Genomic DNA, 21,648 nt, shown 5'->3' on the forward strand with positions numbered 1-21,648 from the left:
TACAGGGGAGGAGGAAATCCCCAAACTGCAATCCTGCAGTGGGCGTAAACAGGATGCACTCCTGTACACATGTAACTGAGTGTAAGTCCCACTGAATCCAGTGGGGCTTACTTCTGAGTAGAGACATATAGAATTGTACTATCAATGTGTAAATCCGTCGTCTTAAAATCAGTAGGAGTAAACGTACTGGATGGATCCCAAACACAACCTTCCGTAACCTAGTGCCCACCAGATAAATTGGACTTCAACTCCCATCCTTCCTAGCCAGCATGTTGGCCATTGGCGGCTGGAGGGCACCAGGGTTGGAAAAAGCTGAGAGAAAGCGTCTTCGAAGTTACCGCAACCATCCTGAATAGATTGGCTGGTGTTCTCTTTTAAAGTGCCGCTGTTATTGCTGCAACGGACTAACGCGGCTTCCCCTCAAATCTAGAGGGGGAGTCACGCTAGGCCGTGGCAGCCAGCAACCAACCAGCGGCACCACTACTAGCTGGAGGAGGCACTTTTGGTGGCACCTTTAAGTCGAGCAATCAAATAGAACGCGAATGTGACATATGTGGAGCGAGGTGAAATCATAGAAGCCGTCGGGGCAACGGCAGTACGCACGCGCAGCCAGCCCTGCTTGCTTAGCGATTTTGCTCGACGGTTGCCTTTGATGCGGCGGCGGCGGCGGCGGCTATTGCAGCAGCGCGATGGCCACTTCGTCCAGCGGCAAGCCGCTACAGCCCGTCACCCACGTTATTTTTGACATGGACGGCACCCTCCTGAACACCGAAACCCTTTATACCATCGTGTTCCAAGAGGTATGCGACCGCTATGGGAAGAAATTCACTTGGGAAGAGAAAGCTTTAACTATGGGCAGGAGGGAAGTGGAGGCGATCGAGATGGTCCGGAAGATCCTCGACATCCCCCTAAGCTCCGCAGAAATCTTGCGTGAAACTACAGCGAAGAAAAAGGAATTGTTTCCAACCGCCGCGCTGCTGCCAGGCGTCGAAAGACTCGTCCGTCATCTCCATCAATGTAAGATCCCCGTCGCGGTCGCCACCAGCTCGGTTCGAGAGTGCTATGAACTGAAAACGGGTCATCTCAAACCCTTCTTCGGCCTCTTTCATCATATTGTTACGGGAGATGATCCCGAAGTGAAGAATGGCAAACCGGCCCCGGATATTTTCCTCGTCTGCGCGAAGAGGTTTGAGCCTCCTCCAACCCCGGGAAAGTGCCTCGTATTTGAAGATGCGCCCAACGGCGTCACCGCGGCCCTAATGGCTGGGATGCAAGTGGTCATGGTGCCCGATGAACACCTGAAGAAAGAACTTACTAAAGAAGCAACCCTAACACTCCAGTCGATGAATGACTTCAAGCCAGAAATTTTTAACTTGCCCAAATTTAGTTGAAAACGGTTTCGTATTCATCAACTTAGTTCAGCCTTCCCGGCTGGATGAAAGCACAGGGTTGTTTTTATGCAAAGGGTCCATAGCCCCTTTGGTACTTATATGTTTCAATTCTGAAATTAAAGTTTGCTGGAAAACTCCTTTTTATTCAAACTCATATTGGTGCTAGATGAAAAGATGGACCTTTGGTGCTCTGTCTGCCTTATCCTACCTAGCACCATCCAAAAATGTTGGACTACAGCTCCAAGCATTCTTGGCCTTAGCTAGGCGTGCTGGGAGTTGAGGTCCAAAACATGTTTAGGGCACCAACTTGGGCTTAACAGATCCTTCAAGGAGGTAAAATGGCTCATTGTATACAGAAACACACTGCAGCCCCAGGCAATATATTACAAGCCTTTCTCCCTCCACATACATACTATACTCAGCTCAGTAATCATTTTATTAATGCCTCCCAATTATAATGATGGGCATTTTTGGTTTGCTGCCCCCACCCCCAAAGATAGACAAGATACAAACTCATCTTCAGATCACACCTTACTGTGTACATTGTGTAGCTAGGTTAAGGGGCAGTGTTGCCATATAGCAGAAATACAGGTGCTTAGGATTGTACACTTTGAGCTTCTACTGAGTCTTTCCTCATGGGGAACAGGGAGCAGTCAGATTTATTAGGTAAGTTGAGGAAGCCATCTCAGGCAGCTAATCTGCCTGAGATGGCTTCCTCAACTTAGTTATTTTGTTAGTTATTTTGTTAGTTAGTTATTTTGATTTTTGTTAGTTATTTTGTTAGCAAATTGTTAGTTATTTTGATTTTTACATTTATATTTTGCCTTTTTTCTTCAAGGAACCCAAGACGGTATGCATAATCCTCTTCCATTTTATCCTCACAACAACAACCCTGTGAAGTAGGTTGGGCTGAGAGTCTGTGACAGGCCCAAAGTCTCCCAGTGACCTTCCTTGGCTGTGTGGGGACTAAAACCCAGAACTCCCAACTCCCAGTCCAACAGTGGAGAGATACTTGAGTTTTCCTTCTCAGATATCAAAATAACATGGCTGCCCTTCGGTATTGTAGATCTTACTTGCGTGGGTGGTGTGCAAGTTGCAGCTCCGCCTCAGGCAGTAAAATGTCTTGGGATAGCTCTGTGCCGAAAGAAATATTTCAAAAGCAGCACTCCAATGTAAAGGGAAACTGTCTTTAGTCAGAATATTAGATCTTCTAAACTCAGTATTGTCTGACTGGGGCAGGATCTACACTACTGCTTTGTAACTTTATTGAAATGCACTGACAACTGTTGGGGCCCATGACACATTCCATATACTGTTCTCAAACCACTTTCAACGTGTTATAACCTGTTAGTTGTAAATATGGTCTGACAGAACCTTTCTAGGGATACAGAGTTGGAATGGGCCTTGTACACTTCTTGAAAATTGGTCAAATTACAAAAATTATAAAACAAGGATCACAAAAATGCCCTACATTACAGAATTGATGTAAAGATTAATATATGAAGTGGTTTCAAATTAAAAAATGCAGTATAAATGTAAAGTATTGTAAAGTCACAATAACATTACATTTCCTTTTAAAAGCCAAAGAAAGTCTCTGGTGAAAAAAACTTTGGTTTAAAACAGGGGTTCCCAGTCTTTTTGGATTGATGGGCACATTGGAATTTTGAGAGTGCCACGGTGCTCTCAGAAAATGGCTGCCATGGGGTGGGTGGGGGGCTTTTCCATTCACAAAATGGCTGCCATGGTGGGCATGGCCAGTCACAAAACACCCATTCCACAGAATAAAGCAGGTAAAATTAAAAGTAATTTGCCTATAGACATGTTAAAGATAGAGGTGAGTCTGAGCTCCAAAACAAAACCATTATTTTGACCCCATGTTTTCTGCTCAAACACCCATTTTTCAGAAGGAAAACTGATGAGGTTCAGAGAGAAGTAACTTGTCCCTGAAACTGAGTACAAGGCAGAGGCTGGGACTGAGCTACAAGTGCCAAATTTGCCTCCACAAAGCACAATAAAATAACCCATTCCACAGAAGGCAAACTATGCTCAGAGAAACACTTGCACAGCAGCAACCTCCCAGCAAACAGACGCACCACACAAAATCCAGACCATACCATAACAAATGAACCAACTAACACACACACACACCATAAAACAGGCAAAACACCCCCTTTGGTTTTTTGGGGCAGATGGACAACCTGTGCTGCATTCGTTTTCCATGAAAGCCTTTGCGCTCAGTTCTTTGTAGCATGCCAGCTTAAAAATTAATATTTTTGATAAAATCTTAAGAAAGAAAAGTCAGGAGCAGCAGACGGCTTTGCAGGCAGCAAGAGAATTGTCTGTGGACACACTTGTACCATGGGCACCATGTTGGAAACCTCAAGTTTAAAGAAGATGTAAGACTCTTAACAATTCACTTATACACCAAAAAGCATGTCAATTGAGAGTTAAAACACCCAGGCTTTACAAATCTGTGCCATGGAAGCAATGCACATCTAATAATAATAATAATAGTAATAATATATAATATTTATTTCTTACCCGCCTCTCCCTTTGGATCTACACTCTCATGTAGTGTGCTCCATTACAACTTATGTTCCTTATTTGTAATTGTCTTCTGGGGTATCACACATTAATGAAGATTGTGCAAAAACAAGTATCGATTTCCAAATCCATTATTATTATATTTATTTGTATCCCGCCTTTTGCCCCTAGTCATGGAAATATGATATGGGCTAAGCCAACGCTTAAATCTATTAAACGTTAAATTTAAGTCTTCTGATTGAATCCTGTTATGATTGAGCTCATGCAAATAAGGAAGTGAAACTAGTAATCAATTTCAACATCATTGCTTTCCCTTCCAACTTTCAGTCCCCATCCTTTTCCTCAGCAGTTTGAAAGAAACACTGAAGTTGTGGTCAGCTGGATGTAAAACTAAAAAACAAGACACAGGCTTTTACGTTCTAATTCTGACAATTAGCCTCCTGAAAAATTGTATATTAAACTACAAAGTACAATCTCTTGCATGCTTAATTGAAATTAAAAATAATGTACTATACCAATTGACAAGACTAATCCTAAGCATTTTTACTCATAAATGCAGGTCTTGCTGACTTGTCTACTACCTCATGACACACATACCCGTGCCTGTCTGACCCAGTCCTTTATCCCTCCTCACATCCTACATTTATCAGCCTTGCTGCTTTCTTTCCATCCAACCTGAATATACAATATGACACTACTAATATATGCAGTACTTTCTAACTCTAACCCAAATGAAAGCATAGAGGGATCAGTGTACAGCCAGGTGGTTACTATGTCCATAGCATCTTGAACTGCAGTGTTATCTCCAACCTGAAGAATATTCAGGCTGAAAGATCAAGGGAAAATATGAATGCATAATCTCCGACGAGTCCTAAGCATTCACAATATGCAAAACTATAGAATATGTTTGTTGCTTACATGGCACACAGTTTAGGCAGGTTGCCTTAATTGACAAATGTTAAGCACCTTAACTCCTCTCTTAAAGAAAAAGCTAGGTTTTTTTATATGAAGGTTTTATGAACTACAGATAAGAATATCAAAGCATCACCATATTGTTTTCGTTTATCCTAAAATATATGCATATATATGTATGCCTTAAGATTGTCTGTGGATGTGGATGTTTTTTCATGAAACATTCTCTTAGATTTGGGTGCTTCTGTGGTACTGGTTATATACAGAGATCCATATTCCATCCAGTGATCTTTCTACTTGCACTTCTGTTGGCATAAGCTGGTTTTCAATTTTAAAGAAGGTTTAAAGAAATATTTTGAAGTGGAGAGAGTACTCCAGGAGGGAACAATCTACTAAGCCAGCCAAGACAGAAATTCTTGACTGGAATTAATCTTGACTGTGTACTGCATAAGAGCAAGGGTACACAAATATGATCGTTACAGAGAATAGTGGACATCCGTTTTTAAACACTCATGTACACACATTTTGAGAATTAGTTTGTGCCACAGTTTTAAGCCACGCTTAAATCCACATATTACCAGTTTGCTGAAAATGGCATTTCTTTCAAGTAATCATAATATGTAGAACTGCCCTATTGGAAGGGCCATAGCTCAGTGGTCACGGTCATGCTTTGTGTATAAATAAAAAAGTCAATCCTTGGTATCTCTAAGTAGGGCTTGGAAAGTCCCTTGTCTGAAACCCTGGAGAGGCACTGTCAGTCAGCGTTGACAGTACTGAATGAGATGGCTCAGTCGTTCGTTTTGAACTAAATCAGCTTCTTTATGTTGCATTTAGCTACTGTCTATACTTGAAGACTGGGAAGCTGTCTTGTACCACTAAATTTGAATAGTACAAATCAGCTTCACAGCTTTCAGTACACAGAGGTAGAAAACCAAGGCTTCTGCAAAAACGGTACCATGTAAAGAGGCAGCATAGGAGGCAGCATTTGGGCAAGAAGCATTTTTTCACGTGAAGAAAAAAGGTCAAACAGACACTTTCCCTTCCCTTTCGCATCAACAAAAAATTGCACACACCTAGAGATCGTAGCAGGAAAAGGACATGCCCTTTTGGAATCTACTGCCTGCAACAATAATTGCTTCCCATTGCTTCATGGTAAAAGACCAGCCCTAACTAGGTAGGTGCAACTGCTCAGTGTCTGGAAAAGATTCTTGCCTCCTTAAAGGGTTTGGGCTGTGTTGATGACAGCAGTGCAATCACACATATTCATCATCCACATACACGCTCCAGATATGCAATACCATCATGCCCAAACATGTGAGCTCTTACATTATTCCGCATTAGAGCAAGCCCAGCACTATTTCTAACTTTGGTTGACTACATGTGGGCGTTAAGAATCATCCAAAACAAATACCACTTGCACTAAGGCAGACTGATAGTTCTGGGCTGAAAGTAGAGCAGTCCAACAGGTTTATCATGCATTACTGCTCTCACAGTCTTCTCCATACTACAATGTTGCTAATTGGATAGGCATACTACCAAGCTGGGCAGCAGAAGTTACCAGCCGGCTTCCGCAGAGACATAATCCTACACATTCTAGGTTCTCAAGCTATGACTGGGACAGGGGAGGAATTTTTCAGGGAGACTAAGTGTCCATGGCAGCTAGAACTCATCTCCACAGGAAATGTTGCTCCCTTATATATTGGTTTAGGAAGGGATTGGGTAGGTCCTGTTCCGTTACTTTACTCATGTCACTGTCAGCATAATGAACCTTTCTCAGGTTTATGAACTGCTACTAGCCTGTGCACCTATGGTACGAAACCGCTCCAAGCAACCAGTTAAGAAGTCTTCAGCAACTTGAAAATACCTTTTCAGGCCACCAATGAGTAAAAGATATAAGGCAAGCTCATACAATTATTTTGTGGGCTAATAAGCTTTGGAGGTTTATTTACAAGGCTACCTTGCCTAGAAGTTGTCACACAGAGCAGCACACGGAACATAGGTGAATGGCCCAAAGATCGAATGTGTTTAGGATGCAGCCTGCGGATCAAGACTTCTGGGAGCCTTGCAAGCAGGTCCAGGAAGGAAGAACGAAGCCTTCCAACAGGTCCCTTATAATCTGGGAAATGCTCATGGGTTTGCTCTTAACTCCAGGTGACATTGAACTACACCACATGCATGTTAAATGTGGCAGAACTTCTCATGACACAACAATGTAATAAAATATGGGGTTTTAATTATTAATATCCACCTAGTGGCCTTGCAAGAACTTCATGAAAGAAAAGAAAACAAAAAACACTGAGGATGAAATCTACTACTCTTTTTTACTAACAGACTAATCAGAAATTTATTGTCTCCTAGCCAGGAAAAAAATCTATTTGAAGTCAATCTCCTGAAGCAACAATACTGTATGTTTTAAAAACTTCATATGGGTTGGAAAGGAGAGATACACACTAGCAGGCAGTAAGTGAGGAACTGGGATTAAGAAGGACAGACAAGTTCATGGTTAGAACATCCCTTTTTATCTCAATTGATTCTGCCCTTCTCTAGTGATATGCATGGTTAATTATGTACATGCACAGGAAGCGGGGGGGGGATCAAGGCTTATCACTTCAGTCAAAACAGAAGCATCCTGTAATAGCAAATTAGTAAAAAAACAGGCTCAGCATTAACTAGAAGAGCTGTCAGGCGACTAAAAAAAACTTAAATCAGTCAATAAATTATGCACATATGCACACAGTAACATATGAATTAAAAATAGTCCTGATAAAAGCAAGTATGGTTAACTGGATTTAGATAAAGCATGCTTGTATCATAGCAGGTGCCATTTTTGAAAAGGCATTCCCTCCCATGTGAGAGAAGGAGGAATTCCTCTTCTAATATGCTACCTTTGAGTACCCAATGCTGGGGCTAAACAGTAAGAGATAGAGATGGTCAGTGCATGAGTTTTGTAGCAACAACTGTTTGACCACTGCTGGAAACAGAAAGCTGGGCTAGATGAGCCCTCGTTCGTATCCAGGAGCACTGTGCCTAAATAATCCTGCCTAATTCTATATAGATGCTGTGGTAGTGGACTGCCTGCACAGGCAGGGGATTTAACTAGATGAGCTTTAAGGTCCCTTCCAACTCTTCTGACTTCTGCAAGTGGATAAACAATCATTCAAACCTAGATGTGCTATAAAGGAGTCAAGTAACCTTCCCCCTCCACATGACTCCTTTATAGCACATTTGGGTTTGAATGATTGTTTATCTACTTGCAGAAGTCCAATGGCAAGGAATGCTGGGAGTTGTAGTCCAAATATCTGGAGAGCATTGGAGTAAAGCATCTCATACTCCTTTACTAAAAGCTGCTTCCATCCCCAACTTTTTAGTCTCAGAGCCTTTTTATCTTGCCTATCTTTGTGAACAATGTGGTTTATAATCCAAAACTGATGACTTAATATTTTTACACTTCTCTGTAAATAGGATCCGAAACTTAAAAATCCCCCTGAAAGCTAGGCCCCAGAAGGAAGAAAAATTCTTATTCACTGCAAAGAGTACAATAGCCCAAAACAGTTTCCTGCATCAAGAAATTCAAAATATTCCAGCTCCTAATCTATGAAACATTTGTTTAGACCTAGCAGTATTACCCCTAAAGTGAAATGAGTTGGGAGAGCTGCTTTCTTTTCTTTCTTTTATTTAAAAAAGTAGGAGGGTCGACAACATAGAATTTGGTTGACATTGTGATAAAGTTCAATACTGATAATGGATGATTCAGTAGATCAACCTCTCCACTCACTTTTTAAAAAGAGGACCTTGTCTTTTTAACCCATTACCTGCCACCATCTATCCAGGATGAAGTGGTAGAATGCAGCCCCCCACCCCACCCAACAGTCTGCTAGCAGAAGTCAAGATGCTTCATTAGTCAAGAACTCCAAGGTGCAGAAAAGGAAGCTATGCTGCAATCAAGCTATCTGATGTGGACCATCTTTACTGGAAAGGGCAAAGGAAGGATTTCCCCCACTCCCATATGGAAAGGAGACACACGCCAAGGCAGAGGCTCAGTGTTCTTTTTGTAGAGTCTCTTGCCTATATACAGTACCAGCACTATGATGTTTTACAGGTTAGCAGCTGGTTAGCTCAGAGTATCTTCCCCTGAAAGGATTCAAAACACAATAGGATCAGAGCTCAGGAGATGAGGCCTCAGTATGACCTGGTGGACTGGGCAACCTGAGCTCTGCACTGTTACGGACCACGGTGAAGAGACTTACAACAGCCAGGAGGGCCAACACCATCATGACAGAGCAAATGGTGAACATATTCCTGGTGCCCGTCTTGTAGTCACTGTCATGGAGGATAAAGAGGCCGAGGCAGGCCAGCAGGTTCAGCGGGACGCGGAACCAGTGCATCACACCTGCCTGGTCCTTCTCGGGAATCACCTTGTGTCGGAGAAAGCCCATCGAAGGGAAGTAGAGCCCACAAGACAGCTCAATGAGCAGGAAGGCCAAGAAGGATTCCAAAGGATTCTCCTGCCCAGGATTGGTAGAGAAAGTCAGCATGAAGAGGGAGAAGAACACCATCAGGACCGAGAGGGAAAGGATGTGAATGGGCTGGAGGTGATACTTCTTGGAGGTTGCAACACGGTAGAGTGATGAACCCACCATGCTGGCAGCCATGAAACTGGAGAAGACAATGCCCAAGGGTGGGTTGTGGGGATCCAGGACAGGGGTCCAGAGGAAGATGAAGATGTAGATGACACTTTCAAACAAGGCTTGGATGGTACCCAAAAGCAGGACCCGGCGGTCGGAGAGGAGGCACTTCAAGCCTTCAGTGCAAGTCCTGGACAATGCCCTCTTCTTGCCATAATTCTCATCCCAATTCTTCATAGCCAAGACACCAGCCAGCATGAGGAAGGGAATAGAGACCATGAAAGGGGCCACTGGGCCAAAGCCCAGCCATTCAGCAAAGACATTGGCTACCACCCCAGCTCCAATAGCAATGACGCTGTTCCAGATGGCTGCCTTGGAGGAGGTGGCGGGAATCCACTCTGCTGGGAAGTCATGGTGCTCCACATGCTCATGGATGTACCATGCCTCAAAGGCAGAGAAGAGCAGGGCAGTGGACAGCCCCCCTAATATCCTTCCAACAATTAGCACAAAATAATCCCAAGAGAGCTTTGTGAGGCAGCAGATAGAGTAAGTCAAGGAGAAGAGGATGCAGGATTTCTTACGGCCCAAGCGGTCAACCAAGGAAGTGGAGACCAGCCCAAACAGCACACTTGATGCAAAGCCACAGACATAAATGATGGTGATCTGGGCCTCCAAGAAGTGATAGTGCTGATACAGTTTGTAAAGGTAAGGTCCTTGCAACCAATCAGCTGCAAGAGCCAAGAAGTAGACCTGGTAATAGTCTAGCTGGAACCGCAGGAAGGCTGGGTTGGAGCAAGACCTGCCACTGAGCTTGGAGCGGCAGGCAGAGAACTCCAGGCCAATGCATATCACCAGAAGGGAAGCAAAAGCGACATAGGCAGCAATCAGCATGGTGCTTCAAATCATCATGTGCATCTCCCAAGATTTACACCCAACACACCTGAAAGAGAAGAACACGTGAGACATGAAGGGGACAGTTACAACAGGTGACTTTTCAAAAGGAAGAACATTCATTTATTTTTATTATTTGTAAATTGATGAGTCGCCTTTCAGCTCAAGGTGACTTGCGGTTATTCATGGTATACTTCTGTTTTCAAAAGGTTTGCCCCCACCCCAGGTTGTATATATTTAGCCTTACGCATGCTTGCTCTTGCACACCCTCACATAAGGCATCCCAAATTTAAAAAAACAAACAAATTACACATAATAAGCAAATGTTTATTAGGCTTGTGAACAGCTTTTTGTCTAGCCACGTGGTAAGCAAGAACTATTTCTAGTTAGCCAAAAAGAAAAACTTGTGTAAAGTGGAAGTTGTTTCCTTTCATGCAATTGATGATTATGGTAGTCAAGACTATTATTTAACCATGGAACATCCATTCCATGGTTATATAGTTATGAGATGCCAGCCACATAATACAGGGGGAAACTATCTCCTTCAGCCCTTGTTTATAAGATTCCCAGATTGCTCATGGGAAGAGAATGCTGGATTAGATGGAAATTGGTATTTGTGACTACAGAGGTTAGTAAAAAACAAAAAGACCAATTACTACTACCAGCTAATTTACTTCTGTGGATTTATTCGAAAGGCTAGTTTACTATGCATAAGTTATTTTATCTTTCGATTTCATTTGGAAGATTTTAAACAATGGGTATGTTGGCATGGACTGGAAAAGCAAAGGGTGAGATGCTGACACCCTTTCCCCATCACCAGCAGGGCTAAGATTCACCATGCCCAAGAAAGCTGAGATCTTTCAGGCTTCCCAATTTCACTCCAATTAGCAGATTCCAACCTTGAACGGAAAGAGCAGCTGCTTTCCCCTTTGTACACATAGAGAGACCTACTGAAATGCTTTTTGTTGTCTGAAATATACCTACTCAAATGTACAGGAGGTCTCTCCATTTGCTAGTTAAGCTGAACTACTGTATAAAGAAAAACATCTAGTCGAGAGATTTGCCCCCAAGGGGGATCTTGCAAGGGCAGCAAAACAGGGCAAGGCTTGTGTAGCAAGACCTGCATCTGCCAAGAGTTGAGAAAGAGGCTGCATGATCTTGAGATTATTAGAGGATGTTAGTTCTAAGTTTCCTCATGCTGTTCCATTGACTCCCTCATAAGTACTGAAAAACAAGATCTACCAGCTGAACTAGCCATCTCTCTTCCACTATCAACAGCAGTGTTTTGCTGGACTGTTATAATGTCTCCTAATGACTCTTTTAGAGCCTATTATTAGAATGTCTCCCAGCCAGGAGAGAGGAGCCATTAACAAAAACTCATACCAACAGTATATTATTGCAACAATCTTGAATTTCAGCTTCCACACAGTTGAACTTTACAGCCCAACTGCTCAGTTTTAGGTATCATGCAAGTCTGTGTTAAATTAACACCCCACCTTAATTCCATACAAATATCAATAATGAAAACCAGAAAGGGCATTTTAAACTCAAGACTTCAAAAAGGGATTGCAAACATTCTTTTCTCACACTCCCTATTGCTGTGCATCAACCAGTATATCTAACTGAAAATGATACAATTTATCCCTTTCTTTACCAGTCCAACATATGTATTGTTTAAATTTTCAAATTACATTAAACTCTTCATCAGCTTCATGAGCCATTAGCCAGAAGCAATAGCAGATAATTGCTCAAATGTAAGGCAAGTGATAAATTTGGTGGCCTTGGGCACATACTATTTCAGCATCTGCTCTTCATTTAGAACAGGAACAACCACTTACTTCATAACTGTATTATGGGGATGGAGGAGATAAGGGAATATTATTATTATTATTATTATTAGCTTTAATGGAAAAGCTTGATTTAGACATAAATAAGGCTTGTAGGACATTCTTGGTGAGATTTAAGAAAGTGTGTAGGTTTGGCTAACTCAAAACATTAACTATTTTAACTTCCCCATTTTTTGGAAAATAATGCTTTAATGCTAGTAGGAAAAAAACAATTGCCTGCAGAAAATACAGCCTTCCTAATAACTGCAGAAGAGGCAATTCCAACATCACACCTCTAGAAACAGGGCACAAACCATATCTACTGGTTGAGGTTAGACATTCATTCCTAAACATGAGTAAGTCAGCTACAGAAGAGCATCGCTCAGTTGAGTGAGGGGAGTCTTCAGTACACCTCCTGCCACCTTACACAAAAGTCTAAAATCACAGATACACATCAAGGCAAAACAGGCACATGGTGTAAATACTAAATGTTTAGGTGAAAGATACCATGAACTAGGAAGGGAGAAAAGGAGCTCTTCCACCTTTTGTGCTTCTACACTGAATCCGGGAATTTTGTCCCCACCTGCCCAGGGGTAGATTCTAATCCTGAGAAAGCGCCGTGTCTCCTCCACCTCTGAGCGCCCGCCCTCTTTCAGGGGGAGACCCCTTGGCTTCTCCAGACTTGCCCCAAACTAATTTCCAGGTCAGCTCAGTTTCCAAAAACAGCAGCCGCCCTACCCTCTTAGCTGAGATCATCTCAGACCCTTTCGCAGGGGATCCCTCCTGCAGCCCTCCTCTTCACTGTATGCTTAAGCCGTCACACACTTCTCCCTTTACCAACCTGCCCGGGTCGACACTCAGCCCCGTCTTCTCCAGGCGATCTCACGCTGCACAATGAGCGCCTCACTTCCGGTTCCGCCTAGCGAGATTCGCCGAATACAGGAGCAACACGCTCGGAGCCGCCGTACCGCTGGTCACGTGATTCCAGCCCGCCAGCCAAGAGACAGCCTCTCAAAAGGCGCCCTTACGCAGCAACTGGTAGTGTTTTGGGCCTACAATTCCCACCATGCCTCACCACTGGTCATGTTGGCTATGGGAATTGTAGACCCAAAACGAAACAAACCGTGTAGGCCACAAGTTGCCCACCCTTGTACTACGGAAGCTGCTATCCTGAACATGCTTATTTGGAAAAAAGCCCCACTGAACATAGTAGGACTTGTTTCCGAGTAAACATACACAAAATTGCCTTTCTGTTCCCCCTAAACTTGTATTGCTATTCTTGTAAGTGCTCTATTGCATTTTAAGTGTGATTTTAATATCTATATGAAAACCGCTTAGGGATTTTATTATACTTAGTGATATATAAACATTACAAATAAATAAATGCTCTCTAAAGCATCATGTTTTCCTCTATGCATTACCAAGGAAATTACTGGAACAATTATTGGAACTGGTTAGGAGTAGGGGGGGGGGGGAGATCTCATTATTATTATTATTATTATTATTATTATTATTATTATTATTATATCCCATCTTTTTCCCAGTACTGTGACTCAAGGCAGTTTACAAGATTAAAACATGTACAATTAAAACATATAAATATAAATTCCAAAACTTAAATAAAATTAAACCTATGGTAAAATTAAAAACATGTTAATTTTTTTCAAACTGTACCAGATTAAAAGGGGGGGACCCAATACATTAACACAGGTCCAGTATAGTTCCAAAAGCCTGCTGAAACAAAAAAGGTTTTGTCTGCCTCCGAAACTGTAGCGCAGAGGGAGCCAGCCTAGCCTCCCAGGGAAGGGAGTTCCAGAGCCTTGGAGTAGTCAACAAGAAGGCCCTCTCTCGTGTACCCATCAGGGGTGCCTGGGATGTTGGTGGGACTGAGAGAAAGGCCTCCCCAGAAGATCTCAGACAGGCTCATATGAGAGAATATGGTCTTTCAGATAACTTGGACCCGAGCTGTAGACGGCCTTATAGGTGATAACCAGCACTTTGAAGTGTGCCCGGAAACAGACCGAAAGCCAGTGAAGCTGTTTTAACAGTGGAGTTGTATGCTCCCTGTATCCTGCTGGTCTTACCTCAGGCGAGGGGAGGGGGCCATCCACCCCTAATATAGACCTGATGGCCCTGATGCCATCCCCTTCTTCTTATTGCGTGTGTGTATGTGTGGGGAGCAGGATTGCCATTTAAAAAAACAACAAACTGGACCTTGCCTCTGATAACAATTTGCAGCTAACACTGTGGATTCCCTGCGTAGGAGGAAGAAGTGGTAATACAGTGGCTGGTTTTCTGTTTGCAAGGAGTTGTTAAGGTGCTGCAGCCAAGCCACCAAAAGTCGGAATTGCGCTCTTTGTGAAAGCCCAAAGTTGGTATATGCAAAGAGAACCCTATGACGAGTGGGCAGCAGGAAGATCGGGATTAGCAATAGGGAATCTGCAAAAGATGTGGAAAGGTTTTTTACTTCCAATTATTTCATAAGGGCAACTACAAAAGACTTCTCTGGCTTTAAGCATCTGACAAGGGCCAGCCCAAAACATTTTGTTGCCTGAAGCGAAGTCAATGGGACCGGCTCTTGAATCTTATTTCAGCATTGGCTACAGGACTGGGTCCTTGAGCCACAATTACCTCCTTGAGCCACTATTTTGCACTTAAAAAAACAAAATAGAACCGCAAGCCTGACATCTGCCCTACAAAGGGCAAATTCAAATTCAACTAGTTGAGGCTGGGGTAGGTATAGATAATGTCATCTCTCAGATTCTATGAGTCCAATTTGCATTTTTAAATATACCAACCTAAAGAGCACTAACCAAGCAGTACTTAAATGTGAGGCATTACTTTATAATTATATCATATCTATATGCTGCCCTGCAATAAAAAAAGTTCTCAGACAATGAAACAGGTTTAAAACAATAAATACAATAATCAAAATCTAAAATATCTAGCACCAAAGGTGACCCTCCTGGGTGAGGGGGCATTCCATAACTGGGGGGTAACAACTGAGAAGGCCCTCTCTGGTAGCTACCCACCAAACTTCATCTGGAGGAGGACATATGGAGGAGAGCCTTTCGGGATGGCTTATGGGTCCAAGCAGGTATATGTTCTTTTAGCTCAGTGGGAGCGGGCAGCGTGTGTTCCTCCAGATATTTTGGCCTACAGCTCCCATAAGGCCTACCCAGCATAGCCAATGATGAGGGGAGCCCAAAATGTCTGAAGGGTTGCTAGTTGCCCACCCCCTGTTTTAGATATTCTGGCCCAACTTATTTAGGCCTTTAAAGTTAACTCACACACTTTATTTATTTATTTATTTAAGGATTTTTATGCCACCATTCAGCCAAAAAAGGCTCTCACGGCGGCTTACAAAAGTTTTTCTTGACAGTCCCTTCCCACAGGCTTATAATCTAAAAGACATAACACAAAAGGAAAGGGGATTGGGAGGGAGGAGGAGGAGGAGGGGGAAAAGGAAAGCAAATTCAGGCACTACAATCTTAGTTGCAAAGATTTGAAGTGGGTCTAGGGACAAAAGCTGTTGCCGCTGACTAAGCACTGGCACCACATGATCATATCAACTACCAGTCCCAGTTAGTAGCCTGGCAGCTCTATGTTGGACTAATTGAAGTGTCTGAACCATTTTCAAAAGTAGCCCCATGTAAAATGCACTGCAATAATCCAACGGGAAGATTACCAGAGCATGGATAACTATTGCCAGGCTATCCCTGTCCAGATTGGGTCACAGCTGGTATGCCAACCTAAGCTGATAAACGGCACTCCAAGCCACAAAGGACACTTGTGCAGAAAATGACAAGGAGCACTCCCAAGCTGCGTACCTGATCTTTCCAAAAAGGGTTGAACACCACTCAGCTGGGCAGATGACCCACTTACTAACAGTACCCCTATCTTGTCTGGATTAAGTTTCAGTTTATTGGCCCTCATCCAGTCCATTACTCTGTTCAAACATCATTTCAGGGCATCCCCTGCCCCACCTGGATTAGCTGAAAAGAAGGGTGTCATCTGTATACTGATGACACCTAAATCCACATCCTCAGCCCACAACGGCGTCATGTAGATGCTAAATAACATGGGGGGTATCCCTGTGGAACCCCATGATGTAATTGCCACTGAACAGAACAGTAAGCCCCCAGCACCACCACCTGGAAACAGCCATACAAACAAGATTGGAACCACTGTAAAGACAATGCTTATAATGCCCAACTCTGGTTACTCTAGTATAGCTCCTGCACCTTTAACTGTTGTGGTGAAGAGGGAATTTCACCAGGTTCCCCATATATATACAAATGACATCTGCTGAAATTCTGTTTTCTATGCAACTGTTAAAGATACAGGAGCCCTGTCCTCCTTTACAAATGGTTACACTAACATAATAATCTCAGCAGTATCATCTGATCTGGTCAGATGGGCTTCCGTGCCTTTAAGTCCATACAAACACAATTCAGCAGCCTGACCTTAGATCACTGGCCAAAGGATGGGGCCAGAGCATGCTTTCCTTTGGATCTGCAGTCCCAGTCAGGGCAACAGGAGGTGAGTGTTTTCTAAAATAGGCAGGACCTACAAAAGGAAGAATTTTATTGTGTTACCAAGAAGCTCAGCTTTGCAGCTATTCTGAGTATCTCTCCAACATCTTAACACCAAAATCTGAATTTGCCTAGGAAGGTAGACGAAGCCGAGAGACTTCCAGCATAAGAAAACAGAAGGCATATTGTAGCTGGCCACCATTAACAAAGACCATTTTTTGTCTGCTCATGATTGCTCTACTCATTGTTGTTTAAGGGTTCCTTAGGCGGCATCATGATCCTCTAGTTTCGCTTCTTTTTTTAAGAGCTTTTCTACAAGGCATTTATTGTGTACTCATGTTTCCTTACTCATGGTTTTCTTTACAGGTTCTTTAGACAGCATCAAGATCCTCCAGTTTCTATTTTATTTTTTAAGAGCACTTTCCTGGGTTTTTAAGAGCATGGAAAATAGGGTATTATTTCTGAAAGCGAAAGAAAGGGTATTTTCCTGCTTGTTTATTTACACTTTTCCACTAGCACAGTGCCACTGAGAGGTTATGTAATGAAAAAGCAGGCAAGGAAAAGCTCTTTATGTAGAGCTCAGATCTCAATTCTCCAATAAAACTGAAAGTAGATATAGCACTTTGCCAGATTTTTAAGAGTGGGGAAAATGGATTATCATTTCTGAAAGTGAAAGGAAGTGCATTTCCCTACTTGTGTAATTGCAATATTCCACTATAGCACAATACTACCTAGTAGTTATGTAGCAGAAAAACAGGAAAGGAAAAGCTTTTTTTGTAGAGCTCAGATCTCAATTCTTAGACAAAACTGAAAGTAGATACAGTAATTAATGGCCTCATCTAGAAAAGTTAAACACCACAGGAATTATTCTTGCTTTGTGTAAGGACTGTGAGACCTCCAGAATATGCAGATACCTTGCTCTCTGTCAGGTTCCTAACACAATCTGGTCATCGAGATACATCTATTGAGTGGCTTATCTAGAGCCTTGACAAGGCAAGCACCATGCAGAAAGCACTGGCCAGCCCACATGGGCACTTAGTCACTCATTAGTACAAATTAGCATCCATCATGATTAGGGACCTACACCCCAAATGTACACACAATTCACCTCTGGCACTCTGTACCTTTGTACTAGGCAACCTTGGTGGGAAACCTAGACCCTCAGTGCCAACTACATCCCTTCACCCCTGGCTGTTTGCCGTAATAAACTTGATTGATTGATCACCCCGTTTTGATCTTGGGAGGTGAGGCAGCGAAGCCTGTCCAAAGCCAAGGTTTTTAAAAATAGTTATTTACAGCTGGAATTGAATTTGTTGCTTGTTCTAAAGTAGCGGTGAGCAACCTCAGGCCTACTGGCCAAACCCAGTAATCTTGGCATCTCAATCTTGCCCTCTGGGGTTCCTCAGATGGCCACACCTCTTTCCTCTGCCCTCCAATCATTCGGTGGTTTCCTAACTTGTGCACATCGCCCCCACCCCATTCTAAAAGATTTAAATGCCTCTCTTAAAGCTTAGTTACCAGAAGTAAGAGCTTTAAGTCAAACTATTTTGGCCCCACCCCTTTTGCCTTCAACCACTGGAATGGGCTCCCAAATGCTCCCAAATGGAATTGGACCCACCGGTTGAAAGAGGCTGCCCCAGAGGATTACATTTATGTCTGCTGTGATCAGCAAGATTTTTTTTTTTTTGCACTTTTTTGTTCTGGTACTACATTCTATTTTTGCACCAGTTTGGAGGGTTCAAGGAGAATTCAGATTTTTGTTTTGTTTTAAGTTCTGTGCTGTCAAGGATAAAAATCCATTTTGGTTGTAAGCCAACCCTTTTTATTGAGCTTAATGCAGCTTCTCCCCTGGCCATGTGAAAAGCAGAAATATTTGTACATATTAGGATCTTAACTAATTAGCAGTTAGCAAAGTTCTAAAGCAAAAGAAAGACAGATCAAAGAAAACACCTTCTTTATAGCCCATAGCTCTTCTAGCAATATCAGATTGACCTGGATGGTCATATTATATCAAAAAGGTTTTGACAGTTAGAAATTCCAATTAAGCATTGTAGCACATTCAGATACATCATTCCAATCCCATCATGCAGTTTACTTGCAAGAACCAAACTACATACAGAACAGGTATATCAAAGCTTGTAGCATTGCTTTCTCAGTGCTATTTGGGCTCAAGGGAATCTTTGAGGGCACAGCCTACCCTTGGTCCTCCATCATAGCTCTTTTCCTGCATGCCGATAGTGCATAACTGATTGTTACCACTTATCTAAGAGCCAGGGTGATTTCGGCCACCTACAGTTCATAAAGAACCCACACAACCCTATTAATCCAAGGCAAACTCCCGGATGACAGCGGACCCCTGAGAAAGGGACCCCTTATGGTAGCTATTTACTAAAAAAGAGGAAACACACCACCAAAAAAAAAAAAGGACAAAAAGAAGACAGCAATTTGTATAAAACATGCATATGTTAATTTATATGGATATAACCAAATGTAGACATTATTGTTGTTGTTGTTTATTCGTTCAGTCACTTCCGACTCTTCGTGACTTCATGGACCAGCCCACGCCAGAGCTTTCTGTCGGCTGTCGCCACCCCCAGCTCCCCCAAGGTCAAGTCTGTCACCTCCAGAATATCATCCATCCATCTTGCCCTTGGTCGGCCCCTCTTCCTTTTGCCTTCCACTTTCCCTAGCATCAGCCTCTTCTCCAGGGTATCCTGTCTTCTTATTATGTGGCCAAAGTACTTCAGTTTTGCCTTTAATACTATTCCCTCAAGTGAGCAGTCTGGCTTTATTTCCTGGAGTATGGACTGGTTTGATTTTCTTGCAGTCCAAGGCACCCTCAGAATTTTCCTCCAACACCACAGTTCAAAAGCATCTATCTTCCTTCGCTCAGCTTTCCTTATGGTCCAGCTCTTGCAGCCATAGGTTACTACGGGGAATACCATTGCTTTAACTATGCAGACCTTTGTTGTCAGTGTGGTGTCTCTGCTCTTAATTATTTTATCAAGATTTGTCATTGCTCTCCTTCCAATAAGTAAACGTCTTCTGATTTCCTGGCTGCAGTCAGTGTCTGCAGTAATCTTTGCACCCAGAAAAACAAAGTCTGTCACTGCCTCCACATTTTCTCCCTCTATTTGCCAGTTATCAATCAAGCTGGTTGCCATAATCTTGGTTTTTTTGAGGTTTAACTGCAACCCAGCTTTTGCACTTTCTTCTTTCACCTTTGTCATAAGGCTCCTCAGCTCCTCCTCGCTTTCAGCCATCAAAGTGGTGTCATCTGCATATCTGAGATTGTTAATGTTTCTTCCTGCGATTTTAACTCCAGCCTTGGATTCATCAAGCCCAGCATGTCGCATGATGTGTTCTGCATACAAGTTGAATAGGTAAGGTGAGAGTATACAACCCTGCCATACTCCTTTCCCAATCTTAAACCAGTCCGTTGTTCCATGGTCTGTTCTTACCGTTGCTACTTGGTTGCTATACAGATTCCTCAGGAGGCAGACAAGATGACTTGGTATCCCCATACCACCAAGAACTTGCCACAGTTTGTTATGATCCACACAGTCAAAAGGCTTTAGAATAGTCAATAAAACAGAAATAGATGTTTTTCTGGAACTCCCTGGCTTTCTCCATTATCCAGCGGATATTGACAATTTGGTCTCTAGTTCCTCTGCCTTTTCTAAACCCAGCTTGTACATCTGGCAATTCTCGCTCCATGAATTGCTGGAGTCTACCTTGCAGGATCTTGAGCATTACCTTGCTGGCATGTGAAATAAGTGCCACTGTCCGATAGTTTGAACATTCTTTAGTGTTTCCCTTTTTTGGTATGGGGATTTAAGTTGATTTTTTCCAGTCTGATGGCCATTCTTGTGTTTTCCAAATTTGCTGGCATATGGCATGCATCACCTTGACAGCATCATCTTGCAATATTTTAAACAGTTCAGCTGGGATACCGTCATCTCCTGCTGCCTTGTTATTAGCAATGCTTCTTAAGGCCCATTCAACCTCACTCTACAGGATGTCTGGCTCTAACTCACTGACCACACCATCTGAGCTATCCCCGATATTATTATCCTTCCTATACAGATCTTCCGTATATTCTTGCCACCTTTTCTTGATCTCTTCTGTTTCTGTTAGGTCCTTGCCATCTTTGTTTTTGATCATACCCATTTTTGCCTGGAATTTATCTCCGATGTTTCTAATTTTCTGGAAGAGGTCTCTTGTCCTTCCTATTCTGTTGTCTTCTTCCACTTCCGCACATTGCTTGTTTAAAAACAATTCCTTACCTCTTCTGGCTAACCTCTGGAATTTTGCATTTAATTGGGCATTTCTCCCCCTATCACTGTTGCCTTTTGCTTTCCTTCTTTCTTGGGCTACTTCCAGTGTCTCAGCAGACAGCCATCTTGCCTTCTTGGTTTTCTTTTTCTTTGGGACGTTTTTTGTTGCCACGTCTTGGACAATGTTGCGAACTTCTGTCCATAGTTCTTCCGGGACCCTATCTACTAAATCTAGTCCCTTAAATCTATTCTTCACTTCCACTGCATATTCATTAGGAATATTAGTGAGCTCATATGTAACTGATCTGTGGGTCTTCCCTATTCTCTTTAGTTTGATTCTAAATTGTGCAATAAGAAGTTCGTGATCTGAACTACAGTCAGCTCCAGGTCTTGTTTTTACCGTCTGTATAGATGTCCGCCACCTTTGGCTGCAAAGGATGTAGTCAATCTGATTTCGGTGTCGGCCATCTGGTGAAGTCCATGTATAAAGCCGTCTTTTAGGTTGTTGGAAGAGAGTGTTTGTTATGCACAGTGAGTTGTCCTGGCAAAATTCTATCAGCCTATGTCCCGCTTCATTTTGTTCTCCTAGACCATGCTTACCTGTAATTCCAGATGTCATTTGACTACCCACCTTAGCGTTCCAGTCT

At 42.7% G+C, this 21,648-nt stretch overlaps 2 protein-coding genes across 2 annotated transcripts; one reads left to right on the forward strand and one right to left on the reverse strand.

Annotated features, from left to right (window-relative positions):
• The first annotated feature begins 686 nt into the window (after window positions 1-686).
• LOC134393955 (pseudouridine-5'-phosphatase-like) lies at window positions 687-1,391 on the forward strand. The gene has a single exon (XM_063118981.1). It carries the CDS (start codon window positions 690-692, stop codon window positions 1,389-1,391), a length of 702 nt encoding a protein of 233 aa, XP_062975051.1. The 5' UTR covers window positions 687-689.
• A 5,773-nt stretch (window positions 1,392-7,164) lies between these two features.
• Window positions 7,165-13,092, reverse strand: MFSD5 (major facilitator superfamily domain containing 5). The gene is made up of 2 exons (XM_063119568.1): window positions 13,031-13,092; window positions 7,165-10,412 (listed from the first exon to the last, which is right to left on the reverse strand). Exon 2 carries the CDS (start codon window positions 10,361-10,363, stop codon window positions 9,005-9,007), a length of 1,359 nt encoding a protein of 452 aa, XP_062975638.1. The 5' UTR covers window positions 10,364-10,412; window positions 13,031-13,092; the 3' UTR covers window positions 7,165-9,004.
• Between the last annotated feature and the right edge of the window lie 8,556 nt (window positions 13,093-21,648).

Source organism: Elgaria multicarinata, chromosome 3 (assembly GCF_023053635.1).
Source record: "Elgaria multicarinata webbii isolate HBS135686 ecotype San Diego chromosome 3, rElgMul1.1.pri, whole genome shotgun sequence".
In the NCBI taxonomy this organism is placed as follows: Eukaryota; Metazoa; Chordata; class Lepidosauria; order Squamata; family Anguidae; genus Elgaria; species Elgaria multicarinata.

What these genes read in the sequence shown, in the direction of transcription:
- LOC134393955 (XM_063118981.1), top strand. Translation starts at nt 690, where the DNA reads ATGGCCACTTCGTCCAGCGGCAAGCCGCTACAGCCCGTCACCCACGTT.
- MFSD5 (XM_063119568.1), bottom strand. Translation starts at nt 10,363, where the DNA reads ATGCTGATTGCTGCCTATGTCGCTTTTGCTTCCCTTCTGGTGATATGC.